The 22,322-nt window shown below is 33.6% G+C and overlaps 1 protein-coding gene across 3 annotated transcripts in view; it reads right to left on the bottom strand.

Annotated features, from left to right (window-relative positions):
- The window catches only part of ccdc141 (coiled-coil domain containing 141), a 68,324-nt gene that overhangs the window by 33,430 nt on the left and 12,572 nt on the right, over positions 1-22,322 (bottom strand). For all 3 annotated transcript variants that reach the window (XM_087268377.1, XM_087268378.1, XM_087268379.1), the window contains exons 4-15: positions 21,126-21,234; positions 19,342-19,595; positions 16,761-16,877; positions 10,220-10,414; positions 8,558-8,730; positions 8,272-8,413; positions 6,247-6,366; positions 5,587-5,778; positions 5,307-5,486; positions 2,844-3,023; positions 2,605-2,730; positions 2,320-2,508 (exon numbers count right to left, since the gene is read on the bottom strand). In XM_087268377.1, the coding sequence (XP_087124503.1) occupies positions 2,320-2,508; positions 2,605-2,730; positions 2,844-3,023; positions 5,307-5,486; positions 5,587-5,778; positions 6,247-6,366; positions 8,272-8,413; positions 8,558-8,730; positions 10,220-10,414; positions 16,761-16,877; positions 19,342-19,595; positions 21,126-21,234 (1,977 nt within the window). The remainder of the gene's footprint in view (positions 1-2,319; positions 2,509-2,604; positions 2,731-2,843; positions 3,024-5,306; positions 5,487-5,586; positions 5,779-6,246; positions 6,367-8,271; positions 8,414-8,557; positions 8,731-10,219; positions 10,415-16,760; positions 16,878-19,341; positions 19,596-21,125; positions 21,235-22,322) is intronic.

Genomic DNA, 22,322 nt, shown 5'->3' on the forward strand with positions numbered 1-22,322 from the left:
ATTTTTTTCAACACATTTCTAAACATTATATTTTTAATCCCTATTTTCTAATAACTGATTCCATGATGACAGTACATAATATTTTATTAGATATTTTTCAAGACACTAGTATTCAGCTTAAAGTGCAATATAAAGGCATAACTAGGTTAATTAGGACCTTAAAAATAATAACTACTAGTTTTAAAAAACTGCTTTTATTCTAGCTAAAATAAAACACTGAAAGACTTTCTCCAGAAGAAAAAATATTGTAGGAAATACCACAATAAAAACCTCCTTGCTCTTTTAAACATCACTTGGGAAACATAAATAAAAATTTAAAGGAGGGCTAATCATTTTGATTTCAACTGTATACTCAGCCGGTTGTTCTCCCAGAATAAAACCCTAAAGCACAGGTGTCAAACTCCGTTCCAAAAGGGCCGCAGCTCTGCACAGTTTAGCTCCAACCCTAATTAAACACAACTGATCAAACTAATTGAGTCCTTCAGGCTTGTTTGAAACCTACAGGTAAGTGTGTTGGAGCAGGGTTGGAACTAAACTGTGCAGGGCTTCGGCCCTCCAGGAATTGAGTTTGACACCCCTGCCCTAAAGGCTCATCAGCAGCCCAATTGCAAAGTGACAAATAAGCAAATATTCACCGATGGTCAAGATGATTTTAAGTACCCAAATTAGCCTGTGTTATTTTTTTAACCGGGGACTATTAGGGTTTAGAGCAAGGTTTTGCGTAGAATTTTTACATGTTGTGGCAACTATGTAAAGAAAAAGAGAGATAAAGGTACATGGTGGTTGTTTTAATAGAATGAAGCCCTTCAGTTACTTACAACATCCCTCTTGTGTGATTACTGTATCCTTTACTCATTGTCATAACTTATAGTTCTGGGTTCCCAATCTAAGGTAACTGTCAAATTCCTGGATTTTCCTTGACTTTCCCTGATTGAAAGCTGAATTTCCATGACCTATAATAGTGGTTCCCAACAGGAGGGTCCTGGCCTACAAGGGGGCCTCAGCAAGCTCTGTGGGCGGGGTCGCGTCATATTTAAAAAAAATAATAATAATTAGCAGTGGACAATTAGGAGACTGATCATGCTACCTTAGTTAATTTTAGCCCCTGGCTGACCAAAAAAATTGAAAAATTTGTAATTCGTTCTCCACAAAATAGATAGCAAAATAGTAATGACCCAAGCATACTGGACCCAGGTGAGGAAGCCCCAAATATTTCGGGTCACAGGACTAGCAATGCGGCAAACACAAAATGCAGGAAATATCAAGATAGTTACCTGAACTATGGTTTTATTCCATTATTTCAAAGCAGAGTCCCTGACCAAGCCACAGTGTATTATTTGCGCTCAAATACTTGCTAACGAATGCATGAGGCCATCCAAATTAATAAGAGATTTGCAGATGTCTCGCCCCCAGTACTGCAAGGTGCACCCAATACAAAAGGCCTACTGATGTTTTGCTTTTATATTTTACATTAGGCTATTATTTGTGCATAAACAGATCTAGATATAGTAATAAACACACAGTTTGTTTGAAAACAACCTTTTTTGTCATACCTACAGTAAACTTATATGAGAGATAATATCATTAAACTTGGAGGGGGGCATTACAATATTTTCCGGGGAAAAAGGGAGTCTCAAGCAAAAAAAAGTTGGGAACCACTGACCAATAATAAACAGACAGCATATGTCCTGCAAACCAAGCAGAAAAAATCTAATTGAACCAAATCAAAACTGTACTGAAATTGCAAGGGCATCGCCTTTTTAATTAGCTTTTAACATTAATACAACATTGAACAAAGCATTAAAAACATGACTAAATACCTGTAGTTGAGGCCAATAATGTCAAGAAGGTGAAGCTTCTGTAAACTTCATATATGTTATAGAAATATTACATTTTGACTTATGGAAAGTAACATTAAAAACAAATAACAAACAAAAAAATATAAACAATAAAACAAATACAAAATCCAACATGAAATCTGTTAACAAAGTTTTATGTTATTCCAGGAATTCCTCGACCCGTGGGAACCCTTATAGTAGTCAGGATGCTTGTGACTGTGTTTAACAGGGTTTATTAAATAGATGGAAATGAGAAGTTTGGTGCCTTTGAATATGCTTTCAAATGTTTCATTTTCTTACATTTGTTATTTATTACTCTAAAACTGAGAATATCAATATTAAAGAATGCGATTTAAGAACCATCATTAAAAAAAGAGGTGTCTGACTTCTATGTTATTCTGATTTAGAAATCCATTACAGTCTGTTTTCAGCCTAAGCTTACACTGATTCTCTAAAGTGTTGGACAGAAATGAGCCTTTACCTCTTGATAAAGCTGATGAAATTTGCTGGCCATGCTGAGAACAGTTTCATACTCTCTAATTTTATCTCTGATACGCTGATGCAGCAGCAGAAGCTCTGAGACTTTCTCGTTCTTCTCTTTCGCAGGTACTCCTTTCAAGCTGAGCAGCTCAGATGTCTTAACCAGGAATTCCACCTCTGCATTGAGTTGCTATGTGGTATTTGAAATAGAAGTTAGCAGTGAATTAAAAAGTAATATTAAGAAAACAACCATGAATGAATAACTAAAATAAAATGCACATCTAACCAGGAATTCTGGCTTCACAGAGGTGAATTTTTCCTGAAGTTTAAACACAGACTGAGGATCACCTCCCAAATCAATTTTTGATGCCGGAGCAAAAATATCCTCCATGGCCTTTAAATCATGATGAACCTGCAGAGAATTAACAAAGTTTAACTGATTATGTTTGCATTAATTTTGAAAGCTAGCGAATAACTAACACATTTACATTATGTGATATGTTTCCAAGTGAAATCAATTGTTACCTTTTTAAGCTGTTCCTTGAATTTTTTCCACTGCTTCTTCACAGATTTTATCTGACTATAATTAAGTTGCCAGGATGTCCACAAGTCTGCTAGTTCACATTTCTTCTTGGTCAGTATCTCTATATGCTTTTCTACAACATGCCCTGCTGCTTTAACATTTAGATTCAGGTTGCCACTGATCTGCAATAAAATTAAAAATAAATAAATAATGATAATAACTTAAGAATAAAATAAAATTTAACTAAATAAATAAATAACAATAAAAATAATCAAAGTTGAACATTTTTTTGAATGCTGAACTATGTCAGTACAGGTGACCATAGATCAAGGTGGACAACCATGACATGTGGAGACCCACACAAGGTTCATTTCTGGCACCTCTCCTGTCCAACCTTTATATGCTCCCACTTAGCCAAATAATGAGTAAGAACAAACTCTCCTACCACAGCTATGCTAATGACACACAGATCTACTTGGCCTTTCTGCCTAATGACAAGAGCCCCATTGACACCCTCTGCCAGTGCATTAATGAAATTAACAGTTTGATGTGCCAAAACTTTCTTCAGTTAAACAAAGAGAAAACTCAAGTCATTGCATTTAGAAACAGAGATGAGGTTCTCAATGTGAATGCGTTCCTTGGCTCTAAGGATCAAACTACAACAAAAAAAGGTCTTGGATCTTGGTGTTATTCTAGAGTCAGATCTGAGTTGCAGTGGTCATGTCAAAGCAGTAAATAAATCAGAATACTATCGTCTCAAAAATATTGCAACAATGCTTTGTTTCCAGTGAGGACTTGGAGAAACTTGTTCATGCTTTTATCACCAGCAGAGTGGATTACTGTAATGGACTCCTCATTAGGCTTCCTAAAAAGACATCCAGAACGCTGCTGCCAAGATTCTGACCAGAACCAGAAAATCTGAGCACATCACACCTGTCCTCAGATATTTACACTTGCTCCCAGTTACATTCAGAATGAATTATAAAGTAATATTACTAGTCTACAAATCACTAAATGGCATAGGACCTCAATACATTACAGATATGCTCACTGAATGCAAACCTAACAGATCCCTCAGATCTTAAGGAACAAATAAACTTGATATTCTAAGAGTTCAGTCAAAGCAGGGTTAATACGCCTTCAGCAACCGTGCCCCCCACTGCTGACATCAGCGTCCAGAAAGGATCAGATATGCTCCAACAATAGGCACATTAAAATCAAGACTTGAAAAATATGCATAAGTTAACAGTTTTTTTTTTTTGTATTTTGTCAATCATGTTTTCTTTATGTTTTGAATTGCATTATGACCTTGATCTTTCCTCTAAGAGTAAGAAAGTTACAAAAATTGACTGACATTTTAATAGTGAATAGTGAATTGAAGTGATATATTTACTAGTTAGCAGAAACACATTGGTGTGCATGAGGGCTGATTTTTTATTTTTTTTTAAACCTTTCACTAATTTTTCAAGTGCATTTGACTAATTATTTTGTAGGTTAGTGGTATAAATTACAGTACTCAAACTGGTAACAAACTGCAAGTACCTAATTTTATTTTATAAACTTAATTAATTTTCCTCTTGCTTAATCCCTTATTATCAGGTGTCCCCAGAGCAGAATGAACCGCCAACTATTCCGACATATGTTTTACACAGCGGATGCCTTTCAAACCTCAACCAAGTACTGGGAAACACTCATACACTCTCACATTCACACAAATACCCAAACACTATGGCCAATTTCGTTTACTCAATTCAACTATAGTGCCTGTTTTTGGACTGTGGGGGAAACCAGAGCACCTGGAGGAAACCCACGCCAACATGGGGAGAACATGCAAACTCCACACAGAAATGACAACTAGTCCAGCTGGGACTCAAACCAGCGACCTTTTTGCTATGACACAACAGTGCTAACACTGAGCCACCGTGCCACCCACAAACTTCATTTATTTTATTTTCGGCTTAATGCCTTTTTTAATCTGGGGTCGCCACAGCGGAATGAACCGCCGACTTATCTAGCATATGTTTTATGCAGCGGATGCCTTTCTAGCTGCAAACCATACTGGGAAACTGGAGCACCCGGAGGAAACTCAAGCGAACACGGGTAGAACATGCAAACTTCACTAGCCGAGGCTTGAACCAGCCACCTTCTTGCTGTGAGGCGACAGCACTACCAACTGTGCCACCGCGTCCCCCAAACCTAATTCTCTCTGTATAATTTGTTAAACAATATATTGTTTCAAAGTGTGAAAGTATTAACATAATCAACATAAAAAGTCAACAGAGCAAAGATCAAACAAAGATCAAGCTCCCATAATGAAATCCATAAGTGTAAATAAATTTAAAATCTGTAAATCATGAAATACGGATCCTGGTAATCAATATTGTTTACAATGCAGAAAGAGGAAATTAACATAAACCTTTCATTTGACAGTGAACCGTTTCTTCAAGCTCTGCAAATTTTCTTACCATGTTAGAGGTGTTAATAAAGTTGTTCCCCAGATCCTGCATGGTGAAAAAACTCTGCAGCAATGACTGCCACTCAGCATCCATCATTTCCTTCAGGGAAGCACCTGCCCCTTCATTTTCCTCCTCTTCCTCTGGTCTGTTCTTATAACATTCCTGAAGCGCACTAATCTGCTCCTCGACCTGCGCCAACACATCGAAAATCAACTGTACAGTATTGATCCTGGTCTAACTAAAGACTTCAATACTTAACATAAATAATTCATCTATAATCGTACAGTACCTCCTCTGCACAGTGGAGAAAGTCCACATAGGGTCTGAGGCTCTCCACATGTGATGAAATGTTTCTGACCAATGTCTTCATCTCCTCTGCCAGAAGTGAAGCTTTGTTCAACAAGTCAAGTGTCTCTGTAGCTTTCAGCATCTTCAGTTCTCTTAGAAAACCAGCTATAGCCTCTGATTCTTTCATAAAGTCCTGCAGGACAAAAATCACAGCTCAGAGAAACACATGGCTTGCACTGTAAAATACCTGTAAACTAACAGTATTTTGGCATTCGTGTTTTTTAAATTGCATTATGAGACCTTCATCTTTTCTCCAACAGCTTTTAATGTTGAAAATGTAAAAAAAGTAACTCTTTTTTTTATATTTAAAAGCCTGAAGGGATATATTGTCTGATTGGTATTGTAACTTACATACAAAAAGCTGCCAATATAGTTTTGTTCAGTTATTTTACACACAATTCAACCAAAATCGTGTTTCAAACTACTAAAATGTCGATAAAATTCCCTAAACTGCAGTTAAATTTTCAACATCCAAAGTCAACAGAGCAGAAAACAAAGTCTAATAATGTAAATATTACTACGAGAAGCTCTTAGTTTGCAGCACAATTTGCTTTGACTTTTCTGTATCATACTATAATCTCATCTAGGGGCAGGAATTCACCTGAGACTGTGATAGCAGCTCAACATGCTTGTTCAGAGCGTCTTCAGCCTCAGTTAGAGATGAACCGGGCTCTGTGCTGGCGGAGAGGACACTGCTGCTGCTCTTTATCCAAGCCGAGATCTGAAGATTCAGCAGTTTGAGATAAAACATAATATATGAAATGGAAATATATGCCCTTTTCAACAACTTACCATAATAAAAGCACACAACATACTGTATGAGAAACAATGTAATGATGCAATAAAAAGATAACTGTAGAGAATCGCAGCAAAACATATTAAGGTTAATTGAATAAACAAGCATGATTTGTTCTTTATTGCGATGAAAAAAAATTAAAAAGCATTTGCTATTTTTGTGATAATCTTTCGTACATTTGTCTATTACAATGTAAAAAATGTCCTATGAAAAGTAAATATTACATGTCAAAATTATATAAAGTATATTTAGCTTTTCATATATGCCCTTAGGTACAACAATAAAGCGTAAAGGCTATATATAAATAATATATCTAAATAGATTTTTCTTTTGTTTTTATTTTCATGATAATAAAAGTGCAAAAACTAGTAAAAAATGTAGTAGTGCTACTACATTGAAAATAAATGCAAAAGATGCAAACAAAACATACATATAGTTTTTTTAATCTGTTAAACATTAGTAAGAAGAAGAGTAACAGCATACACAATAATGATAAAAAATAGTATAAGCAATAATAATAATTATAATATGCTTCTAATTTGAATTCAAGTAAAATACTGTATTGTACATTTTATACAATAATTAATTTCAATAATAATTATTATTATTACTATATACATATACAGTTGAAGTCAGAATTATTAGCCCTTCTTTAATTATTTTCTATTTTTAAATATTTTCCAAACGATGTTTAATAGAGCAAGGAAATTTTTACAGTATGTCTGACAATATTTTTTACTTCTAGAGAAAGTTTTACTTGTTTTATTTCGGCTAGAATTAAACCAGATTTTAATTTTTTAAAACCTATTTCAAGGTGAAAATTATTAGCCCCTTTAAGCTATATATTTTTTCGATAGTCTACAGAACAAACTATTATGTTTAGAAATGTGTGCTAATAATTCAGGGGGGCTAATAATTCTGACTTCAACTGTATATTACTATAAATATTTTACTTTAAATGTGGCAAAAACTAAATTATTACAACACTTAAAATGATAATAGACAGACTATATGCAAACTTCATCTTTCGTGTATAAGGTTGCTGCAAACAACATGTATGGAAAAAATAATCATTTCAGAAATGTTTGACAGAAAGACTTAGAGGTGGAATTTGGAGAGGGTGACTGGGAAGCAGTAGTTTTCAGTATAGGGGATCCTGTGAGAGATGTACAAGTAAACTCATATATTACATGATAATTAATCAATATTACTGGACCCAGTAAGACTGCATATGGATTAATGAAAAATAACCACTGTTGGAAATGTGGTCATTCTGTGAGCACCTTTCACATTTAATGTGGAACTGTCATTTAGTGGCTCCGTTCTGGACAAGAGGTATTTAAAACCTTGAGAATTATCTGCGATAACCTTTACCTTATTCACCAAGAGTTTGTCTTCTTGGAGATACATCCACTCTATGGAAGGGGATATCTAAAGCACAGGCAAGGCTAGTGGTTGCAGGATATATTATGGCTGTGAGAATAGTGCTGCGAAATTGGAAGAACTAAGATACTCCCTCGGTTAAGGATTGGATGGAGCTTCTCCAGCATCACCAGGACTACACCCATACTTTCAATCAGAAATGGTGTAGCTTTTTAGAGTTTTTATAGAGCATGTAAAAATAGTCATTGTTGTCATTTTGGCTTGGTATTATTTTATATTTATTTTATATTTAGTATTTGTTATAATTGTTGTTTTGTTAATATTTTTATTATATTTTGTTTACATTGTTTACCTGAATGTTGATTTTAGGCAGTATATAAGCTCAAAATAAAAAAAAGTTCAATGACAAAAAAAAAAAAATAGACAGACCACTGTATTTTCCTATACCTTCTCCATCAGTTCTTCAACTGAGGCCACCAGCTGCTGTCGCCTGCCTGTTAACTCTCTGTGCGCATGACAGTCACGACTCAGAGCCTCCATCCTCTCTTTGATGTATCCCAGCATCCTCTGCAGCCCTCCAGCTGGTGCACTGGCAAACAAACAAACACACAGACAACACTATAAGTATGCCTGACACTGCACAGAACACCCCAATCCTTTTGTCTGGATATCTACTGTGATGAGGTCTATTTTTTACACTGTGTACTGCAGCGTCTGCTCTTTATCTTCTCACCTCTGTGGTTCAAGCTTCTGGAGTAACAGATGACCTCTCTGAAGAGACTCAGCAGAGGCGTCTTTAATTCTGCATGAAAATTCTTCATGTTTCTTGGCCAGTTCAGGTAAAGCCAGAGGTTGAGTCTTTAGTTCCTTAATAGCACTCTCTATAGTGGCCAGCGCCTCAAATGCCTGAAAACCAAAACAAAAAATAGTGTTAGATAATCCTGTGTGGTTTAATGCAGTTCAATGAAACAACATAACATAAAATATCCGGATAATTTCACCAAATTCTGTGCTTTTTCTGTGGCAGTTACTATCATTCATAATGCATTTATTTGTTTGGTTTTTAAGAGATTTTACAGAAAATACATTTCAAATTTAGGGAAAATCTCTTGTATTTTCTATAATTAAATATACATTCTGTTCCTAATGACTCAACACACAGACTGACGTTATAACATAAACACTTGCTGTTTTCTATGAAAATGTATACAAAATTAGAAAAGATCACGTCAGGCATATTTAGAGCAAGAATCATTTGATGAATGAAAGATTAAAGATCACAGTACAGTGCAATAGTTGTTTTTACACATTAAAATTACCAGCCTTTGAAATGATTTCTATGTAAAATCTAATTAATGTTTTAAAGTGTTTTAAATAGGGTATATGCCGAGCTAGTGCTGTTCCCATGCTGATACACTTCCGGTGACCTGTTATTGTGAACTTTTTTCCATTTTATACAGTTCCTTATAAAGCATCGATGTTGTAATGTCATTAAAATACATTCAGCTAAATAAACTGTAGCATTTATTTAGTTGCTCAAGCGTAAAACGAGACAAAAAGCTGTTTACTCGCACTAACTACTAACTAACGCAGAAGCTCCATTGAATATACTGGGGTAAAATAAATGCTCATATTATAAAGATATGGCGGGGGAAATGTAATTTAATGCAGTGCTTCTTGTACAATCTGAGACACACTTTAAATCGGATATCACTCAGCTAGTGGAGATTGCTGATTTTTAAAGAAAACAGACCTTAAACGCACCAGATTTTGCATTGGCATTCAATTCGCCGGAAGCGCTTAACCCAGGTTACTGGCAAATTAAAAGTCCTATTAGCATGCTTCGGCAATAACCCCATTAATTAATTTTATGCAGACATGATGATCTCATGTTGTTCATAATAGTTCACTTCTAAAACTCACAATGAATTAGTAAGAAATAAACTAAATAAATTAACTCAAAAAAATTACAATTCACAATATGCTCAGTCTGTAGTCAATCTTGCTCTTGCTAGAGCCTCAGCATCCTATATTTTAAAAGTACACAACAAAATTCAAGCATCTTTAAAATTCAAGTATCATTTGTATTCATATCTTATTTAATTAAAAGCCTCCATTCTGAAATAAAATAAAATACTAAAGAGAACCCATTAAAATATCTTAACAGCTTTTTATCATTGTACAAAAACTCTTTACAGTAAATAAATCTACCATCTTTTATAGTCATCTACTTCTCCACCAGAGGGAACTATCTACAGCAGAAAACATATGACACATGAGTGCAGTCAGAAGAAATAGGACCGCTGGAGTGTTTACCAAGAGTAAGGACTCTGTCAGCTCAGTTATCCAAACCTCAACTTAGTCAAAGTATGTGAAGTGCTACTTGATTACGTACTTTATTAGCGCTGCTGTAAAAAGTATTGCTCTCTTGCAGATGAGCCTGTCTACTCATCATGAGGCTCCAGAACTGCTGGTGTGATGCTCTGAGTTTTTCACTCTTCTCTGACAAGCATTGAAGTTGTGTGGACTCATTTGAGGAAAGCAGATATGATGCCTGCTCTAGTAACTTCTCCACCAGAACAGCCCAGTCCTGTTGGAAGAAACACAGTGCAGTGATTTAAAGTGACTTAGGTGTCCAATGAGTTATAGTATAAACGTTTATTGGCATAATAGATGTATTGACTATTACATAACATAACAAAACATAACAAAACACAACACAACACAACATAACATAACATAAAATAATGAAACATAACATAACAAAACAATGAAACGTAAAACATTTGAAACATAATGAAACAACATAACATAATGAAATATAATGAAATATAAAACATAACAAAACATAACGAAACAAAACAAAACATAACAAAACAATATACCATAGCACAACATAACATAATGAAACATAACATACATGTAACATAACGAAACAAAACATAAGGAAACAGCATAACAACGAAACAACAATATAACATAATGAAACATAACACATTAGTCGCTCCTTAAGCGAGCGAGCCAGGGCGAGCCAAGGCCAGTGGCGTTTCCACTGTCACTTCCGGGGCCTAATCGGGCCAAAGCGGGGCTTTCTTGGGGCCAGTGGCCGGCCTTTTTCGGCCCGCCGAATACCTTGGGCCAAAGAGGGCCAGCCGGGGCTTCGGGGCGGAGTGAAAGGAGAGGCGGGCACAGTTTTCCGATCGCACTCGAGTACATGCGCCAAACAAATAAATAAATAAGGGAAAGAAAACATCTGGAACAAATTATAGGCTGGGTCTTTTTCTTTTGCTTATGATCGCCCTTATGTTTCTCTTTTCAAAGGCTGTTGCATAAAATGATCTTTCTTTGCTGCATCTTTGATGTTTCAATAACGCATAATAATCTTTACACCATATTAAAGACACAGCTGACAGTAAAGGTTTTCAAGAGGTTTTGTCAAGTTTAATAAGTGTGTTTTTGCGCGTTTAGATGTCTGTGTATGTGTGTGAGACCGAGGAAAAGAGCGCTCCATTCATAGCTCTGTTGATGCCGCGAGCGGCTTTTTTCTTTTATTTTTATTGTTTTAATTTATTTTGGTGATAATACACTATATAAATACAACAGTAAGACATTAAACTTTACACATTTCATGTCCACTTTTGTAGGCTCAAAACAATAGTGTCATATCTAGATAAATAGCCCTATATTGAGATAATTTAAAGAATTACAAATATCAGGCCTATAATAAAATCACATTAAATAAATAAACAAATATAAAACTAACAAAAGCTATAGCTATAACAATTAGGTACTATATCAAACTGTTTCAAATTTATATTTAACTTAAATCTTTAAAAAAAGATTTTAGATATTTTCTAAAAATAATAAATAAACAAATAAATAAACACCGGAGAATGTTTTAAATATTATTTATAAAGTATTTGGATACGATGAAATTAATCAAATCATGCAAATAGAGCATTTTCGGGGTGAGTGAAAGCAGAAATAGGCGACCTTTTTTTCTGTCTGCAGCCGCGCAGCACTTTTTTGACGGAGAAAACTGCAAGTTCAAAATGTGTTCTGTGTCCTCAAACAAGTGTGTGTGTTTTTATATAACGTGGTAAAATTAAAAAATGAAATTTTAAATACATAGCTCCATTGAATATACTGGGGTTAAATATATTGCTCATATTATAAGGATATGACGGGGGAAATGTAATTTAATGCAGTGCTTCTTGTACAATCTAAGACCCACTTTAAATCGGATATCACTCAGCTTGTGAAGATCGCTGATTTTGAAAGAAAACAAACCTTAAACGCACCGGATTTTGCATTGGCATTCAATTCGCCGGAAACGCTTAATTTACACCATGGATGCTGTAAAAGGAACCGTATAAAGTATCTCAGAATATTACACAGCACCAAAACTGTAAAAATATATATTGAATATATTTAATATATTTTTGTCCACAGCAGACGGCAACTCGCCCTGACGCAGATTCCCTAGTCTCTGTGGTCCAATCAGGTGAGCCCTCCTCAGCGCTCGCCATGACAACGAGACAACAGTGACGTGCCTTGTAAAAATTTGCATATGCATTCCTATAAGGGCCTACTCACACTATGCCATCCGTACCGTGCCCAGGCCCGTTTCCCGGATCGTTTGAGAAGTGTGAGTGCGCTGAATCGGGCTCAAGCACGATTCACTTGGCCGGCCCTGGCCCGGTTGGAAGAGGTGTGCCTGAGCGCGGATCACTTGGGCTTTGGCGCGGTACGCTTGTGTGTGAGTGCAAAACGTGCCAAAGCCCGAAACCGAAAGTGAGACGTGACTTTTAAGGGGCTGTTTCATATGGATTTATTAATCATTCTTACTGTTCAGTGAACACAAACTGCGGTAGTTTATTAAAGACGCAAACTCCTCACTGCACGTCAGCTGCGTGGCTTCAGCAGACCTCCTCATTCCTGCAGCATGAGAGCTTTATGCAGGGGCGTTGCTAGGGTCGAAAGGGATAAGGGGCTTTTGAGTTTGAAAATAAATATTTCTGCATGTCTTCAAATCTGAAAAATATGATTTATTTTATAGACCAAGTTGTTATCCAATGTGATACAAAGCTACACACATGTTTGATTATGAGTGATTAACTGAGGTTTAGTGTTGTCAAGATACTGGAATTTCTAAATTCAATACCTCGCAAAATATTGATATTCAATGGGCTTTTAAAAAAAAAAACAATTGTATCAAAAATAGTACAAAAAATAAAGAATTAAATGCTAGAAATGTGTTTACTTCAAATTTCTTTAGAGGGAGATTTTTTGTTTTCCTCAAAATAGGTTGATGTGGGCATTGTAGCACTTTGAATGCATGTAATGCCTGTTTAATTTCTTGAGCAGAAATTCCATATATGCCTCACAAAAGTTGTAGAATATTCCAGGAAAACCCTAATATTATGGATGAAGGAATCCAGCTATTGCTGGAGTTGAATGAAAATAAGATCTGAATAAACATAAAAAAGGCTTAAACTGATCATTTACACGACTGTGACAATAAATGTAGATGAAGTCAGAATTATTTGCCCCCTTTTAATTTTTTTTTCCTATTTTAAATATTTTTAAAATGATGTTTAACAGAGCAAGGACATTTTCACAGTATGTCTGTTAATACTTTTTCTTCTGGAGAAAGTCTTATTTGTTTTAGAATAAAAGCAGTTTTAAATTTTTTAAAAACCATTTAAGGGTCAAAATAATTAGCCCCTTTAAGCTATATTTTTTTCCGATAGGCAGCATAAAAAACTATCGTTATACAATGACTTGCCAAATTACCCTAACCTGCCTTTAAATGTCACTTTAAGCTGTATAGAAGTTTCTTTAAAAATGTCTAGTCAAGTACTTAGTCATCATGGCAAAGAGAAAATAAATCAGTTATTAGAGATGAGCTATTAAAACTATGTTTAGAAATGTGTTAAAAAAATAAACAGGGGGGCCCGGGGGCATTAGGTATTTTCATAAGAAAGTGGATTTATAATCCTCTGCTAACTGACATAGCATGTTACTGTAGAATATAGCCATAAAATAATAATATGCTAGATACATGAACTCACTGTGATTTAACTATTACAGAAACAGATGTGACTGGCTATATCATATCTAATAAAGATGTCTAATGATATATATATATATATATATATATATATATATATATATATATATATATATATATATATATATATATATATATATATATATATATATAATCTAGAAAGCAAGTACAATTTACATTTTTCTGACTAATTTGCATGTATTTACATTAATGTGCAGCACATTTTATTGATTACCTACAGTTTTGTTATTTCACCAAACCTACACACATTTTCTGCTGTAAAAACAAATATTAAGCTTCATCTGTAACTTAGCTAGAACTATTCAGTTTTGTGAAACAGTTGTATTATTACCTCATCAGCTTTAGCTGCTCAAAATAATGAATGATGTGCAGTGGCGGAATATTTTTAAACCATGTGACAACAAAGCCACTCCCACCTGGCGGTAGAAACAGGTAACTGAATGCTGAATAGATTACTTTTTAAATACCCGACACAAACGCTGCTTTAGGTAGAATACGCGTGATATACACGTGTTAATTGTCAGAACTTTAATAACAAAATAAATGTTATACAACCTATTTTTATTTAAGTGCAACATATTCCAAAAGATCAGGGGCTTTTGACAATACATCAGGGGCTTAAACCCCCAAAGCCCCCCCCCCCCCCCTCCTCGCAACGCCCCTGGGCAAGACCACTGGATTTCGATGCCAACAGTCGGTCGGCGAGTAAATTAATATGATGAATGAAAACACACAGGCATGTGCGTATAGACATGCGTTGTACTGCTGTACAATAACGTGTCATTTGTTTGTTTTGGTTGTCCTAATTTTAATAGTTTCGTGATGGTGTGCTTTATCTGCATGATTCTAGCTGAAGTGGGCGGTTTGAGTGACGTTCGATTCGGGGGATGTTCTGGAGGCGGGGTTTGCGTGACGCGCTGCGAGCTACTAGCCCCACTGTGGAAACGCGACATGATTTCAGCCTCACTGCTCAACCTCCCGGGCGATTGGCCCGGCCTGGCCCGATATAAGCCCTGGCTCGCACTGGCCTGATAGTGGAAATGCGGCTAATGAAACAACCTAATAAAACAATATAACCTATTGAAACATTACAATACATAACTTAATGAAACATAATGAAACATAACCTAAGCAAACATAACAAAACATAACCTAACAAAACATAACATAAAACATAACCTAATGAAACATAAATTAACGAAACAATCTAACGTAACATAACTTAACAAAACATAACATAATGAAACATAACAAATAAACATACCCTAATGAAACATAATGTAACGAAACGTAACAAAACATAACGAAACATTACTTAATGAAACATAACAAAAGATAACAATGAAACATAATCTAACGAAACATAACCTAACATAAAGAAACATAACCTAAGGAAACAACCTAACAAAACATAACAAAATGAATCGTAACATAACGAATCATAACGAAACATAACCTATTGAAACATAACATAACAACGAATCATAACATAATAAAACATAACATAATGAAACATAAACTAACAAAACATAACATAACATAAAATGAAACATAACCTAAGGAAACATAACAGAACGAAATATAACCTAACAAAATATAACCTAACGAAATATAACCTAATGAATCATAATATAATGACACATAAGCTAATGAAACATAACAAAACATAACGAAACATAGTCTGACGAAACATAACCTAACAAATCATAACATAACAAAACATAAGCAAACGAAACATAACATAACAAAACATAACCTAAGGAAACATAACCTAACGAAACATAATGTAACATAATGAAACATAACCTAACGAATCATAACATAACGAAACATAAGCTAACGAAACATAACAAAACGAAACATAACCTAACTACACAAAACGAATTGTAACAAAATATAACAACGAAACATAACGAAACACAACATAACGAAACATAACAAATAAACATAACATAATGAATCATAACATAACGAATCATAATCTAACAAAACATAACATAACGAAACAAAGTAAAACATAACCTAACGAAACATAGCATAACATAACATAAGGAAACATAACCTAACATGAAGTCACAATGATCAAATATTTTTTACAAATATCTGATTTGATAAAGATTTTAATAAAGAAGCTGTCTTTTAATAGGTTGTGTTATAATATTAAAAGGCATTTAAAATGTCAAAATATGGGTAAAATAACATTTCATTGTCATTCTAGATTAAATATTTATGTAAAAATACAACATTAATTTTAACCTGTTCTCATTAATGGATAAAACAACAGATTATCATAAGGTTTTTAAAAAAACATATTTTAGGCAATTACAAACTTGATAAATGGGTAAAATGTAATGGTTTAAAAGACAGTGGCAAAGATTATAGACATAACATGAAAGACACATTTTTTTTTTTTAGGTTTTTTGAGGCTCCACTGTCCTAAAATGCAGTCTTTTAAGATGTCAGAAGATCAAAAGATTATCAAATGATTCTTGCTCGAAATATGCCTGACAATATTTATTTAGTATTAAATCTTTTGTTAGACTGAATTATATTTTAGCTAGTGTCAATCTTTATATAAATGTATAATAATAATAATAATAATAATAAAAATAATAATAATTATTATTAATAATATTAATATTATTATTAATATTATTATTATTATTATTATTATTATTATGTTACTTTGCCCAGAAGAGGATAAAAAGAAACAAAACACATCAATCTATATAGAAAAAAAGCATTGAACATATATTGTTTTGATACTATTTGACCAATTTTGGATCTAGACTTTGAGTTCAAAGCTTAATGTTTACTAGAAAGTGTATTGATTTCGGTTTACCTTGGCTTTCTGTTCAATTTCTTTGTATTCTTGCAGTAGCTTCTCGTTTTCTGACAAAGAGAATCCCAGATTACTGTTTTCCAAGAACAACGCGTTTTCCTTAAACTTTTGTGTTACCTGTTTAAAAACAAATACAGATCAGTTTTGAGATGCAACAGGTTTTAAATTGTGAGACATATAGTAAAAAAAGAAAATGCATGTACAAAAGTATTGATTATACATATTTAAATTGTCCTACTTAGTTAGTGACCTGTAAATAGTTTCTAATATTAAATATATTCTCGTTCTTTAAAATAGCTTATTTGGTTACAATTTTAATTCAATGTAAAGCCCTGAATTTAGACAATGATTTAATTAAAATACAAGGAGCTCTCTAACTTAATATTTAAAAAATAAACGATTGCTCACGCTATGTAACTATTACAGAATAATAAGAAGTTAATTTGATTTACAATTTAAATTTAGCAGTTTACATTTAATAAATCTCCAGTTTAGTTTTAATAGTATTTTAAATGTAACATTGCTATTCAAAATATTAGCAAAAGCAGTAAGCGGTTTACCACAGGGATCATATCAAACCCAAGCATGTGCCCTGTCCCTCTCTCAGCATGCCAAGTATGCTGGCCAGTTATTTTTGTTCAACATTTTTAAAAAGGCAGCCGGTCATCAGCATGTTTTTGCAGAGCCTGAATAACCTTTACCAGGTCAGAGTTTGAAGCATCTACGTAAAGTGTACACAAATAAGATAATGGCTACGTTCTTCAGATTGCATTTCATTATCAAGGTATTGTTTACACAGTGGCAATAAAGTTATTTTTTAGGCTTCTGTAAAGTACTTTTGTCTTCAGAGATCTTTCTTTCAGGACTGAGACTGCTATTTGCTGAACCCTTCACACATCACAGACAGATATTTCCTGCTTGAATTTAATCCAGCTGTTATGTGATAGATGTCTTATTCACTTATTTCTAAGTGAATATATTTTCAGTTTCTTGTTTTGAACACAAAATAAGACTAATAAAGAATTCTGGAAAACAATAAGAGGTTGATTTTCATAAGTGTTTTTTTATCTTTAAAAGAGCAATCAGTAAAAAAAAGTAATAAATAATAATGGTCACACTTTACAATAAGGTTCATTAGTTAATGTTAATTAATGCATTTACTAACATGAACAAACAATAAACAATACATTTACAACTGTATTTGTTCATGTTAGTTAACGTCAGTTTATGAAAATACAGTAGTTCATTGTTAGTTCATGTTAACTCATGGTGTATTAACTAATGTCAACAAGCATGGACTTGGATGTTAATAATGCATTAGTAAATGTTCAGTTATGATTAATAAATGCTGTACATGTGTTGTTCATGAAGTGTTGACACCCATGTAAAAAAAAATAATAATATTAATAATAAAAAATTATTTAAAAATAAAATACCTACAATAGGTTCATTTCACTACTCCACTAAAGTTAATCAGTTGAGTTTTAACATTTTTGCCTTACCATGGCTGATACAATACTAGCTCCAAAATAGTTCAAAGCTAGGTAATTAGGTAACAGTGCAGCGTAATATAATTTATGCCATGATACAACAGCAAATTCATTGATTATGATGCCAGAATCAGATTATAGTTCTAGCCATATCAGCGTAGAAATTAGCAACTTTTCCATTCAGTCTTATTATACTATGTAGAAGAGTCAAGCTTTAATTAGGAAAATGATCAAAACTCGCGGGCCAAATGCTAATCCTATTCAATGGTTAATGCTAAGCTATATGAATAAATATGAAACATTTAAGGATAAAAAATATATATAGTTCACCAAAAATGTAAATTCTGTCATCATGTGCTCACCATTTAGTTATTTCAAACCATTATGAGTATTTTTCCTATTAAACACAAAATAAGATATTTTGAACAATGCTGGAAAACTGTAACCATCAAATTCTATAGTATTAGTTGTTTCCTACCATGGAAGTGAATGGTTACAGAATTCCAGCTTTCTTCAAAATAGCTTATTTTGTGTTCAACAAAATAAAAGAAAATCATAAAGCTTTAGAACCACTTGAGGCTGAGTAAACAGTGAGCCTTTTATAACTATTACTATCCCTTTAAAAAGAACAGCATTAACTTAATGTTATATATATATATATATATATATATATATATATATATATATATATATATATATATATATATATATATATATTTATATATATATATATATATTTATATATATATATATATATATATATATATATATATTTATATATATATATATATATTTATATATATATATATATATATATATATATATATATATATATATATATATATATATATATATATATATATATATATATATATATATATATATATATATATATATATATATATATATAAAAGTACATGCCTTTAAATGTTTTTGTTGTCAGATTGGATAACATTGCATCTGAATAATAAAGAAACATGTTTTCCAGATCTATTATAAACAAAGATTAAGCTGATAGCACATGTCTGAACTTTTAATTTAAGACACAATACATCTGGTTTCTATAATGAAAAGACTTTTCTGTGACTTACCTCCTGTTCCTGTTGCTCCCATTGGCAAATGCAGTGGATGGCTTCCAGCTCACGCTGCTGTTGTCTCATGCAGAGGTCCACTTGCCTGCGTCTGTCCTGTAGAATCTCCATTAAACCTTCAACCTTTCCAAAGCTGCTCCAGGCGCCTTGTGAAGCTTTGCCATACTGCAGGGCCTGCTGGGACTGGAAGTCCTTCAAAAAATCCAGCAACTCTCGACTCTTATTCAACACCAGCATCGACTTCTCCAACATCCCTAAAGACAGAGCAAACTCTTTATCACCACTTCAGACCTGAATAATGTAAGTACATTATGAAGAAAATGAAGGCTTCAGTAAATGAGCTCAGGTAAAAGTAAAATTTCTTTGTACATTTCAATGGTGAAAACACAGTTGTACTTTAAAACAATTGTTACGACCCTGGTCTAGGGTCAAGACCACAACATAAAAGAACACCGGAACTACCTCGGAGAGGACCCACAGAAAAATGATAAACAAAAATACACTCTAACTAAACACTTAAATAAAAATTAACTACACTTAACCAAACAACAAAATTCCAAGACCTATCCCTACCTCCATATGTATAAAAACAGAAGAAAATATTTACATAAAATGAACAGAATTCAATATTTACAATATTAACAAACAAACAAGAGGGGGAAGCACCGATGGATATACAACAGAGTCAAAATTTACACACCAACATGGGAAACGCAATAAAAAGTAACACTTAGCAACAAAATAGTTTTTATAGCACACCAACCCAAATTCGCTCTCCCGACCCACACCCGCTTTCCCTTTTTAAAGGACGCCCTGGGACACTTAAGCCAATCCCAGGGCACATCGTCTGCATAATTAGGGCAGTGCATGTAGATGTAAAGAGAGGGAGAGAGAGAGACAGACAGACAGACAGACACAGACACAGACACACAGACACACACACAGACACACAGACACACACACAGACACACAGACACACAGACACACAGACACACACACACACACAGACACACACAGACACACACAGACACACACACAGACACACACACACACACACACACACACACACACACACACACACACACACACACACACACACACACACACACACACACACACACACACACACACACTATATAGTATACTATAAACTGATAGGTTCAAATATTTCTTTCCAGTTATCAAAGAAATAATTTGTTTCTTAATTATAATTTTGTAACTATTAAATTGTGTTAAATTCAAAATTGTAATATAAACATCAGTGTAAAACCTATGAATAGTGGAAAACATATTTCTGTACCTGGGTCTCCACTTTTGGCTTTAACAAACTTATCTCTCAGGTTTTTACAAACTTTTTAACAAAAACTTTCCTCCTTTCCCACGGCTGTTGCAATTTTTAGCCAAGAATTATTGGTCATCTGGTTATCTCTATTATCACGGACCATAAAGATGTCTGTACAGTCGTACTGTTTCAAACTAAAACTATTCAAAAAGTGGTTCACATTCAACTCAAACGCAGCGATGCGCACACAGTTCGCTCAAGTCTCAAAACAAAAAAAACATGCGCTCTGATGGCCGAAATCATGTTGTGCACACGCAAAGCGAACCTCCGCAAACTCAGAAACATCCTATAAAAGACTTTAATCCTACTTTTACTTCTCTGTAAGTTCAAGCCATTAAGTTTAAGCCATTGTTAGGGAGTTGCAAAGGTTTTTGGTGAGTAGGTGTTCAGATGGTCAATTATAGAATGAAAGACAGACAGAAGTGAGAAACAGAAATCTTACCTCTTCTAATAGCGCTGTGTCTCTGAACCAATTCATTCAAGTTGTCTGTGACTGCAGACTTCTGGCTAACACTCTGAATGTCTTCAGCTTCATCTATCCTGATGGCAAACTGTAATTATAAAAAGTTCAAAAAGTAGCAGAAAAGTCTTACATGAAAACTGTATAAATTATAATTCAAAACTATGAATAAACTCAATACAAGCATTTAAAGGTTGTGGTCCACAGTTTTGAACATTATTAAATCTAATAAACCTGAGAATAGAGCAGGGGTACTCAACCCTGTTCCTGGAGATCTACCATCCTGCCGAGTTCAGCTCCAACCCTAAACAAACACACCTGCACCAATTAATTAGGACCTGAACAGCACTTGATAATTACAGTCAGGTGTGTTTGATAGGAGTTTCAACTGAAATCTGCAGGAAAGTAGATCTCCAATAACAGGGTTGAGCACCCCTGGAATAGAGCTTTTTGTGAAATTTGTATTAGCTTCTTCATTTCTAAATTTTCTTTGGGTAAAAGTGCCTATATATGCAAGTGTTGTGTGCTCACCAAAGCTGTGAAGTATTTAATCAGTAAGTTTAAAAAAAAACAGTTTTATTTTTATTTTTTTATATTACTCAAATGATGTTCAACAGAGCAAGGACATTTTTACAGTAAGTCTGATAATATTTTTTTTTTTCTGGAGAAATTCTTATTTGTTTTATTTTGGCTAGAATAAAAGCAGTTTTTAATTAAAAAAAAAAAAACATTAAGGATGAAATTATTAGCTCCTTAGCTATCATTTTTTTTCGACTGGTCTACAGAACAAACCATCGGTATACTATGACTTGCCTAATTACCCTAACCTGCCTAGTTAACCTAATTAACCTAGTTAAGTCTTTAAATGTCACTTTAGGCTGTATAAAAGTGTTTTGAAAAATCTAGTCAAATATTATTTACTGTCATCATGTCAAAGATAAAATAATTTAGTTATTAGTGATGAGTTATTAAAACTATTATGTTTAGAAATGTTACATTTTTTCTCTCCATTAAACAGAAATTGGGGAAAAAAATAAACAATGGGGCTAATAATTCTGACTTCAACTATATGTATATATATTTACATATATTTTTTTTAAGTTTACACAGGGATGGTGACAGTATCGTTTTCAAAAACATGCACTTTAAAACCAATTTTAAATGTTTCCATTTTCATAA

This window comes from Danio rerio, chromosome 9, assembly GCF_052040795.2.
Source record: "Danio rerio strain M-AB ecotype USA chromosome 9, GRCz13ab, whole genome shotgun sequence".
Lineage (NCBI taxonomy): Eukaryota > Metazoa > Chordata > Actinopteri > Cypriniformes > Danionidae > Danio > Danio rerio.